Source organism: Oncorhynchus kisutch, unplaced genomic scaffold, assembly GCF_002021735.2.
Source record: "Oncorhynchus kisutch isolate 150728-3 unplaced genomic scaffold, Okis_V2 scaffold3927, whole genome shotgun sequence".
NCBI classification, from domain to species: Eukaryota; Metazoa; Chordata; class Actinopteri; order Salmoniformes; family Salmonidae; genus Oncorhynchus; species Oncorhynchus kisutch.
The window spans coordinates 51,496-66,680 of NW_022265872.1; the positions used below are offsets into that span (position 1 = coordinate 51,496).

A 15,185-nucleotide genomic window follows, 5' to 3' on the forward strand; every position below is an offset into this window, starting at 1 on the left:
AATGTTCTTGTTACTTACAACCTCATGCTAATCACATTAGCCTACGTTAGCTCAACCATTCCGCAGGGGACCCACCAATCCTGAAGTAGTTCCCGGAATGCATGTTTAACAAATGCTGATTTATTGACAAATTGTACATTCTTTTCAGATTATTGATCAGATACTAAGAACAGTGCAACTGTCTGATTATATAATCGTGATGTAATTCATTAGAATTACAATAAATGTTCATTCAAGTAGTTTCATACATTTTATTTTTTATGTATTTAATTTCCTAAAAGGGAATGAATTAAAAATTACTTTGTGTCAATAACATTTTTTGTTAAACAATAAATGTTGAACTATACATCCTTGTTAGTTTGATGTTTGGGAGAGGAATCATACAATGTTACATGCATTTTCCTACAGTAAAATAATGCTGCAATTTCTTTATTAAATCAGAGGTAAACACATTCTTTACATTTGACAAAACTGACAAAAATAAACAGAAGAATAATGAACTTGTTACATAATCTTTTAGCACGCAACTACAGTAGCCCTTAATACAATACACCCCAGTTGTATCAGACGAAGACCAGGACTATAAAAGCCTTTTCCGAGGTACAGTATGTATGCATCCGTTTCAGAGGCTTGTTGTCATGGTAATCTAAACATAATCACATCTCCATAGGTATAAACCTCTAATGGACCATTGACAATAACATGATGTACATTCTACATGACGTTGGGATCCCTTTCAGCCCATCATTGGGCTGGTCTTTCAAAGACTAAATGAATGACATACAATATCAAACTGAATCAAATCAAAGACAATACACAATATCAAATATCAACCAAATAAAATGACCTTTACTTCATTTTTAGAGAGATACACTTCTATCTAGCACTGATATACTTGTTGTAATTACAATGGACATTATCTACATTCGCTTCTAATCAAGATGGTTCTAAAAACAATTGTGAATATATTTCTCTAACATTGAGATTGAAGACTATACTCAAGTCCAAGTCAACTAGTAGTCAACAGTATGAATATAATCTCTACCCGGCACAGACAGAAGAGGACTGGCCACACCTCAGAGCCTGGTTCCTCTCTAGGTTTCTTCCTAGGTTCCTGCCTTTCTAGGGAGTTTGTTCTAGCCACAGTGACTCTACATCTGCATTTCCTGCTGCTTGGGGATTAGGCTGGGTTTGTGTATAATTATCTGCTGATGTAAAAAGGGATTTATTAATAACATTTGATTGATTGTGTATGTATGGTATAACTCCTCCTTCCTTCCTATACTGCAGGTATCTGTCAGTCTACAGTATGTATGGTATAACTCCTCCTTCCTTCCTATACTGCAGGTATCTGTCAGTCTACAGTATGTATGGTATAACTCCTCCTTCCTTCCTATACTGCAGGTATCTGTCAGTCTACAGTATGTATGGTATAACTCCTCCTTCCTTCCTATACTGCAGGTATCTGTCAGTCTACAGTATGTATGGTATAACACCTTCCTATACTGCAGGTATCTGTCAGTCTACAGTATGTATGGTATAACACCTTCCTTCCTATACTGCAGGTATCTGTCAGTCTACAGTATGTATGGTATAACACCTTCCTTCCTATACTGCAGGTATCTGTCAGTCTACAGTATGTATGGTATAACACCTTCCTTCCTATACTGCAGGTATCTGTCAGTCTACAGTATGTATGGTATAACACCTTCCTTCCTATACTGCAGGTATCTGTCAGTCTACAGTATGTATGGTATAACACCTTCCTTCCTATACTGCAGGTATCTGTCAGTCTACAGTATGTAGGGTATAACTCCTTCCTACCTATACTGCAGGTATCTGTCAGTCTACAGTATGTATGGTATAACTCCTCCTTCCTTCCTATACTGCAGGTATCTGTCAGTCTACAGTATGTATGGTATAACTCCTCCTTCCTTCCTATACTGCAGGTATCTGTCAGTCTACAGTATGTATGGTATAACTCCTTCCTTCCTATACTGCAGGTATCTGTCAGTCTACAGTATGTATGGTATAACTCCTTCCTATACTGCAGGTATCTGTCAGTCTACAGTATGTATGGTATAACTCCTCCTTCCTTCCTATACTGCAGGTATCTGTCAGTCTACAGTATGTATGGTATAACTCCTTCCTATACTGCAGGTATCTGTCAGTCTACAGTATGTATGGTATAACTCCTTCCTATACTGCAGGTATCTGTCAGTCTACAGTATGGTATTACTCTTCCTTCCTTCCTATACTGCAGGTATCTGTCAGTCTACAGTATGTATGGTATAACTCCTCCTTCCTTCCTATACTGCAGGTATCTGTCAGTCTACAGTATGTATGGTATAACACCTTCCTATACTGCAGATATCTGTCAGTCTACAGTATGGTATTACTCTTCCTTCCTTCCTATACTGCAGGTATCTGTCAGTCTACAGTATGTATGGTATAACTCCTCCTTCCTTCCTATACTGCAGGTATCTGTCAGTCTACAGCATGTATGGTATAACACCTTCCTATACTGCAGGTATCTGTCAGTCTACAGTATGTATGGTATAACTCCTCCTTCCTTCCTATACTGCAGGTATCTGTCAGTCTACAGTATGTATGGTATAACTCCTTCCTATACTGCAGGTATCTGTCAGTCTACAGTACGTATGGTATAACACCTTCCTATACTGCAGGTATCTGTCAGTCTACAGTATGTATGGTATAACTCCTCCTTCCTATACTGCAGGTACCTGTCAGTCTACAGTATGTATGGTATAACCTCACCTTCCTCCCTATACTGCATGTATCTGTCAGTCTACAGTATGTATGGTATAACTCCTCCTTCCTATACTGCAGGTACCTGTCAGTCTACATTATGGTATAACTCCTCCTTCCTTCCTATACTGCAGGTATCTGTCATTCTTATCCACTGAAAGCGTTTTTCCATCCTGACTGTATACACTGAGTATACAAAACATTAAGGACACCTGCTCTTTCCATGCCATAGACCAGGGATGGGCCACAAAACCATCTCATAAGGAACCTCAGTTGCTCGAAGGTCTGTATACCCACATCCATACAATAAAATGTATTGCATTTTGACAGCAGAGATACATTTTGTACACTTTTTTGTCAACTTCGTGCAATTTCACACCTTTTGCCATGGGGTGTAGAGAAAATGTGACCATTTTAAAGCAAGTTTGCTGGAATTCTACACATATTGCAGTAGGTTGGAGAAAAATGGTTGCAGTTTTTAATATAATATCTGAGTTAGACTGACATACAAAAACAATAGGGGCTCCCCCCAACAGGTAATTCAACCATAATAGTTTAGATAGCTGGCCGCTAAACTAACTTAGCAATCAAAAAATGATTTGCTGACATGGGCTAAATGACTGACTGTCAATGACTTACATAACAAGAGAAAACCTGCTGATATAAAACCACATTTCTAAATTGCACCTTGTGTATTCTATTATTCTAACTGGTAACTTAGAACCTGATGGGCAGGGGTTCTGCTGTCCTAGTGACCGTAATAAGCTGCTTCCACCATTGGGATGACAGGACAAGTCCTTCAGCACGTTTCATATGCTCATTTGGGGGTTTGGATTGTGGGTGAAATTATATACATGATTTTGGTAACACAAGAGAAAGATACACTTATGGGTTCATTTCCTGTTCTGGTAAAATACATTGTCTATTGTATAGGACAGGAAGCCAGAGTGGGGCCATGGGAGAGGGCAACACATAGACGCCTAGGGCAGCTGGACATACAAAGGTCAGAGGGATATACAAAGGAGGGGGTCAGCCAAATGACCAACTGATGGATTATAGACATGACTCACATATCCTTAGGACATGAAGACGCTGAAGGAATGACAGGGGAGACCCACAGTCTGCTGATCCGGGATAAAGACACACATTGAGCTAAGTGCAGGGACAAAGCAAGCCTATAGCATAGAGGAATGTATAGTATTTTTAGGGCAGCTGGACACTAAAAACTAGAGATAAAGACACATGGATTTAATTACAGGGTCTAAACACAGGCCACAGGAAAGAGGGACGTATATTATCTTTAGGTCAAAGCAAGGGTCTTGTCACCATTAGGATCTAATGGAAAGCAGATGGGGGCGTTGTTGGGCTGAACAAGCAGGATGCACGGATTGGGATGTAACTTCATTTGCATATGGGAGGGACTTATATGGTAGGTGTATAACTCAGAGGGAGGGCTCTGAAAAAGTGTGTGTGTTCCGCGGACCGCTCCGGCTTATGATACTGTTGTATTAAAAGTCTATATTGATTTTCACAAAGTTCTTGGTTGTGTCATATTTGAACCGATTTTCCACTACAGGATCTGTTTTATATTCTGCTTTCAGCACCCATTATCCAGGAATAAATGTCCTTCTTGAAGGACCGTTCCAACCATTGTACTTAAAGCATTAACTGGTGTATGCATCTGCAACCAAGCTGTTTCTGACACTGAAAATTCATTTATCCAATTTGACAGACTCCCACAAGCTTTCTGTCCACTTCAGGAAATGTGTCATGTCATCATTACTCTGGCATTTGATTAAGTCTTGCATCAAGCTCTTTTTTAAATCATACACAGCCTCACTGTAACCAGCATTGACTGGAGCCATAGGGGGAGTCCCATGCCAGAGTCCTGGGATATACCAGCTGCTTGTGTCTGGATCATACTCCATCACATCAGTGAACTTGGTGATATTCTCCTTCTTCTCCATTCTGGCTGCTGCCTGGGTCATTTCATTCAACTGTTCCAACAACTTCTTCCGCTCTCTCATGTTGTTGTCATGAGCAGACATGTCTGACATGTTTTGGTACACAAAATTACATACTGGCTTCTTCCCCACTTCCTTCATCCTGATAAAAGCATGAACAACAATCTGCAGAATGTCTTTCATCTCTGTGTTGTTCTCCATGGACATGTTGATGATAGTGACATCACTGAGTCCAATTACCAGTGTGGCCAGTTCATTGTCATGTTCATAGTGTTTATCAAGTTGAGCCAACTCTGGTGATTTCAACCCCTCTGTGTCAATCACCATGATGAAGTCACATTTCAGTTCCTCCTTGAGTTCTTTGTTGACTTTAATCAGCAGCATGAAGGCCCCTCTAGTGCATCTTCCACTGCTGACAGCAAACTGGACCCCAAACATGGTGTTGAGGAGAGTGGACTTCCCAGTACCTTGGTCCCCTAAAACTGTCACAACCCGGATCTTGCTGTTAGAGTCCACAAGATTATGCAGCCGAGTCAGAAAAGCTGATATCCATTTCAGAGGGATATTTGATGCATCTCCATCCACAAGCTCAATGGGGAAACCATCCAACAGCATCTGAGCACACAATCCAGGGAGATTCTCCATCTGTTCCCTTTGAGGGCTGTCTTCAGGGAGGGAGCAGGCAGCTTCATATAACTGGCCCAACTCACGCAGGAAGTGTTCAAGTCCCAAGGAACAGTCAGATAATTTCTTATCCAAATCTTTAATGTCGTCTTTTTTCTCAGGAGAATTTTGGCAAAGATCTTTGTACTGGTCCCGCAAAGCAGACAGGTTCTGACGTGACAGATTGTCCAGATTTATCCGCATCCATTTGAGGAAATAGGAACGCTCCGCTCCTGAACCTGACAATCCTAAAATGAAGCTTTTCATTGCATCTGACATGTAAAATGTATATTGTTTCTTTCTCAGCTCTTCCTCCTTTTTCTTCAGAGAGCTCTTGTAGTGTTCAATGTCTTGACCCCCTGCTTTTCTCAGTCTACACCTCTCTTTCTCCAACTGGGAAAGCTCTTTCCAGATTTGCCCTTGTAAGGGTAGCTGTTTGTCTTTAAATTTGACTGTGTCTGTGATGTTGCTGGTGATTTCATCTGCCATCTTCCTGGCACTCTGACAGTCATGGCGGTCTTCATCAACCAGAATCCCACTGTGACGAGCTATGTCAGTCATGTTTTCCACTGTCAACCGGTCTGGACTATTTTCAATGATGTCACCAACAGATGATTGCAGCGTTTTGACAAATTCTGCATCGTTTTTCTTTTTCTTGACAATCACATTTTGGTCATTGATACTGCAGTTTGTGATCATTTGTTTTAATGTGTCTACTCTGAATGATTTTCTTTGAGATTTGACGACCAGAAATAACTCCGCTTTTGTGTTTTTGCTTTTCAACAAATTGAGATATGCCTTTAAATCATCAGTGAAAATGTAAACTGCAGCTGATGTTTGACACAGAAAGGAGAACTGTTTTTCAAAGGACCTGATGTCTCCTCTGAGATTGGCCACCGCCACAGGCTTAGTGAAGATGTCTATGTTTCTGTTCCCACATGGAAGGTACCAGCTGATTTCAACCAGACCATCTGAGATTCTATGAGGGATGTCGCCACATTCCATATCATGATGAAGAAATGTGTCATGGTACTGCTGAGGGTTACTAAGCAGTTTGTTCAAGATCTGAGACTTGGACACTCTAATCTCACCTAACCTAACAAAGGACACCATGGGAATATCAGAGAGTACAATTCTCTCCTCCACAAAAGCCTTTGTGGATGTTTGGGAAGAGAGTCTAAACTTCTTCACTATGTCCCTCAAGGCCCACAGCATCAAAGTGATTTGTTCTGTGTCACAGTTTGGCAGCAGAAGAGGAACAGCAAACTGACACATGGACATTTTCTGGACCATCTCCTGCTGCAGGAAACCATCTGAACACAGAAACAGGGCAGTTATCAGGTCCAGTGGATTAATGACATTACTGTTAGCAGAGTCACTTTTTAGATTCTCAAAACGGTCTGTACCCGGAAATGAAACTTCTGCATCAGTGGACATACATTTGACACTCCTAGCATTCAGATTTGCCATCATTAATTTCTTCAGGAAGGCCCCTGGAAGTGACTGCATAGTGGTAAGAGGTTCATCTGATGTAGTATCAGCATTTATCTCAAGGACAGTACTTAATGTCAGCTTGTTTTCATAATGATATTCTAGTCCAGTCTTTGACAACAGCTCCATCAGATAGGATCCTGTAAATAGAAAGGAAGATCAGGAAATATTCAGGAAAATCACCATCATATATTTCTCATCAGGGAAGATACTGTACCTTTACATCCCACTCTGACACATCCATTATCATTAGTTAATTTACATTACAGTCATTTAGATAACTAGTCAGTTTGACACCAGAGATAATACTTAAGTAGGTTACTTCATTACAACAGTCGCTTAAAATGAACCTTACAAATAACAGTGTTGGGTGATATGAAAAGCCATATTCAATAAATGATAGAATGATACTCGTAGGAAAGGTTTTCATCTTAAGCTCACAATCTGTGGATACTCTTTGACTAGAAAGGTTCTAAATGTTTGTAAAACATCACAGCACAATTGAAAAATATATGGCACATGGAAACCAAACGATGGTGGTCTATGGGGATGGGTGTGATGGGCTGAGAGTGGCTGAGGGGTGGGATTAAAGAGCTGAGGTCTATGGTGATAGGTGGGATGGGCTGCGAGTGGCTGAGGGGTGGGATTAAAGAGCTGAGGTCTATGGTGATAGGTGGGATGGGCTGAGAGTGGTTGAGGGGTGGGATTAAAGAGCTGAGGTCTATGGTGATAGGTGGGATGGGCTGAGAGTGGTTGAGGGGTGGGATTAAAGAGCTGAGGTCTATGGTGATAGGTGGGATGGGCTGCGAGTGGCTGAGGGGTGGGATTAAAGAGCTGAGGTCTATGGTGATAGGTGGGATGGGCTGAGAGTGGCTGAGGGGTGGGATTAAAGAGCTTGTTGGTAATGTATTATTGTGATTGCTGTATATGAAAGTACCAGGTATGTAAATGTATACGTAGCAGAAAAGCTGTACAAATTTTTTTTTTTTAAATGTCCCCCGAAGAGGTGGGTGGTGGTATGTAAAATGTACAGTATATGTAAAATGTATGTACACGACCAGTCAAAAGTTTTAGAACACCTACTCATTCAAGGGTTTTTCTTTATTTTGACTATTTTCTACATTGTAGAATAATAGTGAAGACATCAAAACTATGAAATAACAAATATGGAATCATGTAGTAAGCAAAAAAAGTGTTAAACAAATCAAAATATATTTTATATTTGAGATTCTTCAAATAGCCACCCTTTGCCTTGATGACAGCTTTGCACACTCTTGACATTCTCTCAACCACCTTCATGAGGTAGTCACCTGGAATGCATTTCAGGTGTGCATTCATACAAGTTAATGTGTTGAATGTATTTACTTCTTAATGGTGTTTGAGCCAATCAGTTGTGTTGTGACAAGGTAAAGGGGTATACAGAAGATAGCCCTATTTGGTAATAGACCAAGTCCATAATAATAACAACGACAACAAAACACATGCAAAAACAAATAGTGTACTTCCTTACTTGTGGTGAGGGTTGTTAACACCAGTTGACTTTTCCTTCCATCTTCCAGCACAGTACAGACAGAGACAGAGTACTGAGTACCACCTTGCAGGTCACAGAGAGTGATGCTGTGTGAAGATGTGGTAGTGATGTGTGGTTCTGTCCCTGGACAGGTGTAGGAGATCTGGTAATGATGTTGGGTTTGGTCCAATCCTGGTGGCTGGCTCCAGCTAACAGCAGCTGATGTGGCATCCACTAAGTCAACAGTCAGCTGGTCTGGAGCAGGAGGTACTAAGGGAAAATATATTATTGTCAGGGCTACAGTTTAACTCCAAAAACATATTACAGGAGTGTTATAGGTTTTGGGGTTGTGCTCATTTTTTTTTCCGAGGATGGTTCTGTTTGGGTTTGACCTGATTGGAATCATCCTCGTAGTTCAGGATGTGTTTCACCTGTTGCCTCATTAGTCAGTTGTGCTGGCACAGGGGATATTTAAGAGCAGCTGGCCCGGGTGTTCCATTTGGCATGAGAGATGCTGGAAGTTCTTGACCACGGTTTAGCTCTTACTCTTTGAGTCTGATACAAATGAAGTATTTTATCCTGTGTTCTCCCCTTTGATTTGCTCCAATTGCTTTTAGCTCCATATTATAAGTTGGCGTGGGTTTTTATTTTGGTTCGTCTTTTCTCGGGGCAACTTAAGTGGGCACTTATGGGGGTATCTTTTAGGACCCAGATTCTTGTTGCTAGTCAACTTTCAGGGAACACGCCATGGGTGTCTAAGAAGCCCTCCTAAAACCCCACCTGCTTCATTCTGGTTGTTCAGGTATTTTTTGTTAGTTCCCTATTTCTGTTGAGCAACAATGTTATTGGTTTTCTTATTGGGGAGCGTTAATGAAATTGGGGCAAGTCCGGGATATCGTTTTCCATGAGTATGATAGTCACTCTAATCAGCTACTCTGAAGCTCTACTGTGCCCAGAGATTTGAGTTTTCAAAATACACTTTTGTGGAAGAATTTCTGTTACTGACAACCACTCAGAGGGTGGTGAAATCTGTGAAAAAGTGCATAAACACACAAGCTAATAAACAAAACAGATGGAATTTGATTTGGGAGCATTTGTGGGGAATTCTACTTGGGAGTTACTTGATAAATGTACGAAGACAAATCTTCTCATTGCAAAGCATTATGACATCAAAGTGGTACATGTTGAACCCAAAAACAGTAGTCAGAGTTAATTGGTACTGCAGGCCATTTGGTTAAAACAGAACGATAAGAATGTGCTGCCAGAGAACGAGAACAGGAACAAGAACACGAGCCAACCTATTAAAAGAGAGATAGAGCTGGAAGCACTTTGAATCAGGTCAGTCTATCCTGCACCCTCAATAGTGTTTGGTCTTGGTCGGAACAGCCAGCTTGCACTGCCTTTCAGCGGTAAGGAGATGGAGGTACAGTATATATTTAACATGTTTGAGCGAATTGCCGCGTTATATCTGGTCACTGCTCCTCCAAAGTGTTCTTGTGAGGAAAGCTCATGAAAGTGTATGCCGGTTTCTCTTGACCAGAGTTCAGATTATGACACTATTAAAGCTGCTATACTTCCTGTTTACAAGTTGGTCCCACAGGCATACAGAAATGTTTTTTAAATGACAAAACACAGAATCACAAAGCCATGTTGAATTCGTAAGGGAACAATTCTGATCAGTGGTGTGGTTCTCAAGAGGTCAAGGACCTTGATGATTCAAAGACTTATGGTACTTGAGCAGTTAAAGAATTTCCTTCACAAAAGGGTTAGTACCTACATTTATGAGCACAAGGATCTCACACTTGAGAAAGCTGCAGCTGCTGATGAGTTTGTGTTGACACATAAAACTACCTTCACAAGCAAAGCACCCAGTAGTTCTCCCTACACAAGAGAGAAGAGAAGTCACCTCCTACTACGAGGTTTCAGTCTCTTCCCCCAGTGTCCAAAAACAAGGATCGTCAGAAAACTGGTTATTTGTATCCGCAAGTGTGTCATTACTGCCATGACAAAGGACACAGTCTTAAGTGGCCTAAGTAGAAACATTTTTAGAGAGAGTAAGCAGTTTCTTCTTGTGGGATCACTCCAGCCCATTAAACCAGTCCCAATCAGAGACTTATCTCCCCAAATCCTGTTTAGATCAGATGTGTATGAACCCTTTGTTTCAGAAGGGTTCGTGTCTCTGCATAATGGTGATGCTGTTAAACAGCCTGTGAAGATACTATGAGAAACTGATGCAGCTGAATCCCTCCTTTTGGAGGACGTTTGGCCCTTGTCTGACACGTCAGAAACTGGTTACAGTGTTTGTACAAGGTGTGGAGATGGAGTGCATGGAAGATCCTTTGTATAATGTGGAACTCGAGTCTGATCTTGTTTCTGGTTCCATTATCGTTGGAGTGAGGCCTAGTCTACCGATGAAGGGGGTTTCATTCATTTTGGGCAACGATTTGAAGGAAGTGAAGGTTGTGCCAAATCCTGTCATTTGTAAGGAACCCAGAGTAGAAGAATTTGATGGGTTATCAGAAAAGTACCCATGAGTGGGAAAAAAAAGGTTTTGCTGAGATACGTTGAGAGGAGTTTGATTAAGTTTGTGTGGGTTAATTTGACAGAGATGGTGGGCTGATGAGGAAATGCCAATCTTGGGCAAGTCAATTGGCCCAGTTTATCTCAAATTGTCATTCTAGTTACACTTCGACAAGCGATACTGAGGTGGGCTCATGATGGTAGTATGGCAGGCCGTCTTGGGATCAACAAGACGCATGACTATATCTTGCGTAACTTCTTCTGGTCTGGTCTGAAACAGGATTTTGTGGCGTTCTGTAAATCCTGTTACGTTTGCCAGCGGAAGGTAAACCGAACCAAGCTGTATTGGTTGCACTTTTGCAGCCTTTTCCTGCTTTTGACTAACCTCACAGCAGGGTTCTGCAGGACTGTTTTGGTCCTTTGCCCGAAACAAAGAGATACACAACTCCCTCTCGGATAATGGCTGAACTATGGCTCTCTTAGCCTCCAAGAGGCCAACATCTTGCTAGGTATTGTACTAAGATTGCTATAGTATATTATTAAGAAGAGGTTCTACTTTAAAAACAATTTGCTTGCTCGCTTCACTTTAAAAAAAGATATTGGTTAAACAGTTAATATAATGTGTTCAGCCTTACGGGGGAAAGGTAAAATAAGGCCAGGGCTTTTGAGAAAGCATCTAATGTAACAACATCTCTCTAGTTACTGGTAAACACACGATGAGTTGTAATTGGTGGAAGATCTCTTACTAGTGCAGATGGTTGTAGAGACAGGTTCACTCTACTCCCCATTGCTCAGCACAGTTGCAACACAAACAGTGTACTTGGTGCCGGGCTGCAGGTTTGAAAGTGTTTTGTGGCAGTCGTCAGTATTGGCTCTGTTCCTGGGCTGCAGTAGGATATGGACTTTCTCCATCTCTTCAGCCGATCCAGCTGAGATTGAAGAAGTCTCTTCCAAATGGAACATCTTTAAATATGGGTACTTGGAGCACTGTAATAAAACCTATACTTGTTTAGAAGAGATGGGCTGTTTTTGAGTCCCAAAATGTGTCTAGGAATGAATGAATGATGCAGTCTGCAGGTAGGTAATGATGCAGTGAAGTTTGTGGATGAGAGGTACTCTAGTGGTTAAGTGTGTTGGGCTAGTAAACGAAAGGTCGCCGGTTTGAATCCCTGAGCCGACTCTGAAAAATCTGTTGATTTTCCCTTGAGCAAGGCACTTAACCCTAATTGCTCAGGGTAGAGTGTCTGTTAAATTACTAAAACGTAGTCTGAATAAAAACACAAGTTATCCTACTGTACCTGCAGATAGGGATGCTGAGACACATCTGCTTTGGCTTCCATCTTCTCCCTCTGTAGCCACACTGAACTGGTACTTTTTACCAGGGTTGAGTCTGCTTATTTCAACTTCATGAACATTTTTCACCCCTATACTGCACAGTTCCACGTCACAACCCCAGGTCACTCTGAACTTCTGTGGTCCCTTCAATCCTTTAGGAGAACTCCAGCTCAGAGACACAGAGTCTGACGTCAGCAACAGGACCTGGATGTCACCAGGAGGGGGCAGCACTAGTGAAGGAATAACAGGTGATTGAAAAACAGACTTCATTGACATTCCAAACACACATTTGTACTATTTATACCAGGAGTTAAAGGAAAACAATTGACGTATTACAAAATGTATCCTATAAAATTGAAATTCAAATGAAATAATATTGTTTGGGTCAGTTTATTCTGTTTCCACATACTGTAAACTGTACCTACCATCATCCGCGGCCAACGTTGTGTGTTGGTCTCTATCAAAACTCTTAGGCTGGGAAAACAAAATTCGAATTAGTCATTTCTTTAAAAAATAAATATTTTGCTAAATGTAAAACAGATGTTTTTTCAAAGATACATCAACTGCTTTTGATATTCTTCTGCAACGCTGAAAGTGCAGATGACATATTTTGAACAGCGTTGTGAATTTAACATTGTAATAGTCCATTTTTAAAGTCCCCCTCCATCCTTGACTTTTCCTAAATAAGTACATTTATCACACTGTCGTTGTTACAACTTTTACAATACATGTTAACTGTTAATCTGTCTATCTGCATATTTCAATACATGGTATTTGGGGGAGCGGTGAGATACCCAATGGGGTGGACCATACAATACCTTTCTCGTTAATGAGTTTGAAAAGACTTCCTACTTAAAAACTGGAAATCAAATGATACTCCATCACTACAACAGTGGATGAATGAAATGCATTATTTATATGGCATAGAGTAGGAGGAGATGGAGGGGGAGTGTGGTTGTGAGACACATGATGTGTATGGGTGGGAACATGTGAGTCTGAGCAGGTGTGATGTCATTGATGTTTGTTGATATTTCTGTGCGTCTGTTTATTGTCTCTTTTTTCTGGTTATTGTTTGAGAAAGTTGCACTAAACAAAAATAGAAAACACAACATGTCAATTATTGGTCCCATGTTTCTTGTGCTGAAATTAAAGATCCCAGAAATGTTCTATTGCACAGAAATCGTATTTTTTTCTTAGTGAGCATTTTTAGTGAGCATTTTTAGCAAAAAAATACTTTTCCTTTTGACCATTTTGTAGCTGGGAGATGATGTAATAATTACTGTTCGGTTGGCGTGCCAACCACGTCCTGAAATTTAGAAGATAATGTAAAAAAAAAAAAAAATATCCATAGAGACGTGAAGGAGAAGCTCGTCGGATGTTGATCTCTTCTAGTGAGCATTTTTTTTGCCAAGATAATCCATTGGGTTGTGCCGTGGCGGAGATCTTTGTGGGCTATACTCAGCCTTGTCTCAGGATGGTAAGTTGGTGGTTGAAGATATCCCTCTAGTGGTGTGGGGGCTGTGCTTTGGCAAAGTGGGTGGGGTTATATCCTTCCTGTTTGGCCCTGTCCGGGGGTGTCCTCGGATGGGGCCACAGTGTCTCCTGACCCCTCCTGTCTCAGCCTCCAGTATTTATGCTGCAGTAGTTTATGTGTCGGGAGGCTGGGGTCAGTTTGTTATATCTGGAGTACTTCTCCTGTCCTATTCGGTGTCCTGTGTGAATCTAAGTGTGCGTTCTCTAATTCTCTCCTTCTCTCTTTCTTTCTCTCTCTCGGAGGACCTGAGCCCTAGGACCATGCCCCAGGACTACCTGACATGATGACTCCTTGCTGACCCCAGTCCACCTGGCCATGCTGCTGTTCCAGTTTCAACTGACCTGAGCCCTAGGACCATGCCCCAGGACTACCTGACATGATGACTCCTTGCTGTCCCCAGTCCACCTGGCCATGTTGCTGCTCCAGTTTCAACTTCCACCTGACTGTGCTGCTGCCCCAGTTTCAACTGTTCTGCCTTATTATTATTCGGCCATGCTGGTCATTTATGAACATTTGAACATCTTGGCCATGTTCTGTTATAATCTCCACCCGGCACAGCCAGAAGAGGACTGGCCACCCCACATAGCCTGGTTCCTCTCTAGGTTTCTTCCTAGGTATTGGCCTTTCTAGGGAGTTTTTCCTAGCCACCGTGCTTCTACACCTGCATTGCTTGCTGTTTGGGGTATATATAAAAATAAAATCGTACAAAAACTACAATTACATATCACAAACATAATGTATTATAAGCCGTTTTAGGAGGACGTTCTTCTCCCCCTGCCCTTCCTTCAGCCCTTCCTTCATCCGGCTGCACATCCGACTAATAGCCCATCAAAACTACACATCAACTATATTGAAACTAATTTCACAGAAGCCTATGAAAATGTATGTAGTCTAAAGAAGATTAAATTGACAATAGTCTGATGGGAGACAATATTAACAATTGTCTCGTCAATGAAGAGACTGATGAACAGTGCAGCATGTGTAACTGACAAAGAAGGGAAAGGAGCTTCCCAAAAAGTGACTTTCTCAAATCATGTTACAGAGGTTCATGCAGGTCACACACTTTGATTTCAATAATGGTATTACAGACACTAAGGTTTCTAAATCACCTACATTTCCCAATCAACTCTCAAAATGTAGTGGAAAGACTATTTCAAAATGTTTGATTTTTGACGATTAACTGCAATTCTACTCCCGGCAGCATATAGCCTCGGATACTAAGAACAGACTAGTAACATAATTAAACTCCTATTCTTTTCTTTTGAAATACATTTAGTTCAATAATATTTATTAAGACCTGCATAAACAAAATAATGATGGTGTCGTTCCCCCAAATTACAAAATGAAATATTGTTTTCCTTAGTCCTCTAAGCAGTCTATGGAAACGGTATGACAGCAA

The 15,185-nt window shown here is 41.1% G+C and overlaps 1 protein-coding gene across 1 annotated transcript in view; it reads right to left on the reverse strand.

Annotated features, from left to right (window-relative positions):
• Positions 1-2,247: 2,247 nt before the first annotated feature.
• Positions 2,248-15,185, reverse strand: part of LOC116372117 (up-regulator of cell proliferation) — a 52,298-nt gene continuing 39,360 nt past the window's right edge. Inside the window, exons 5-8 of the mRNA XM_031821220.1 lie at positions 12,678-12,726; positions 12,216-12,482; positions 8,398-8,667; positions 2,248-7,027 (exon numbers count right to left, since the gene is read on the reverse strand). Coding sequence (XP_031677080.1) covers positions 4,482-7,027; positions 8,398-8,667; positions 12,216-12,482; positions 12,678-12,726 — 3,132 coding nt within the window. The 3' untranslated portion in view covers positions 2,248-4,481. The remainder of the gene's footprint in view (positions 7,028-8,397; positions 8,668-12,215; positions 12,483-12,677; positions 12,727-15,185) is intronic.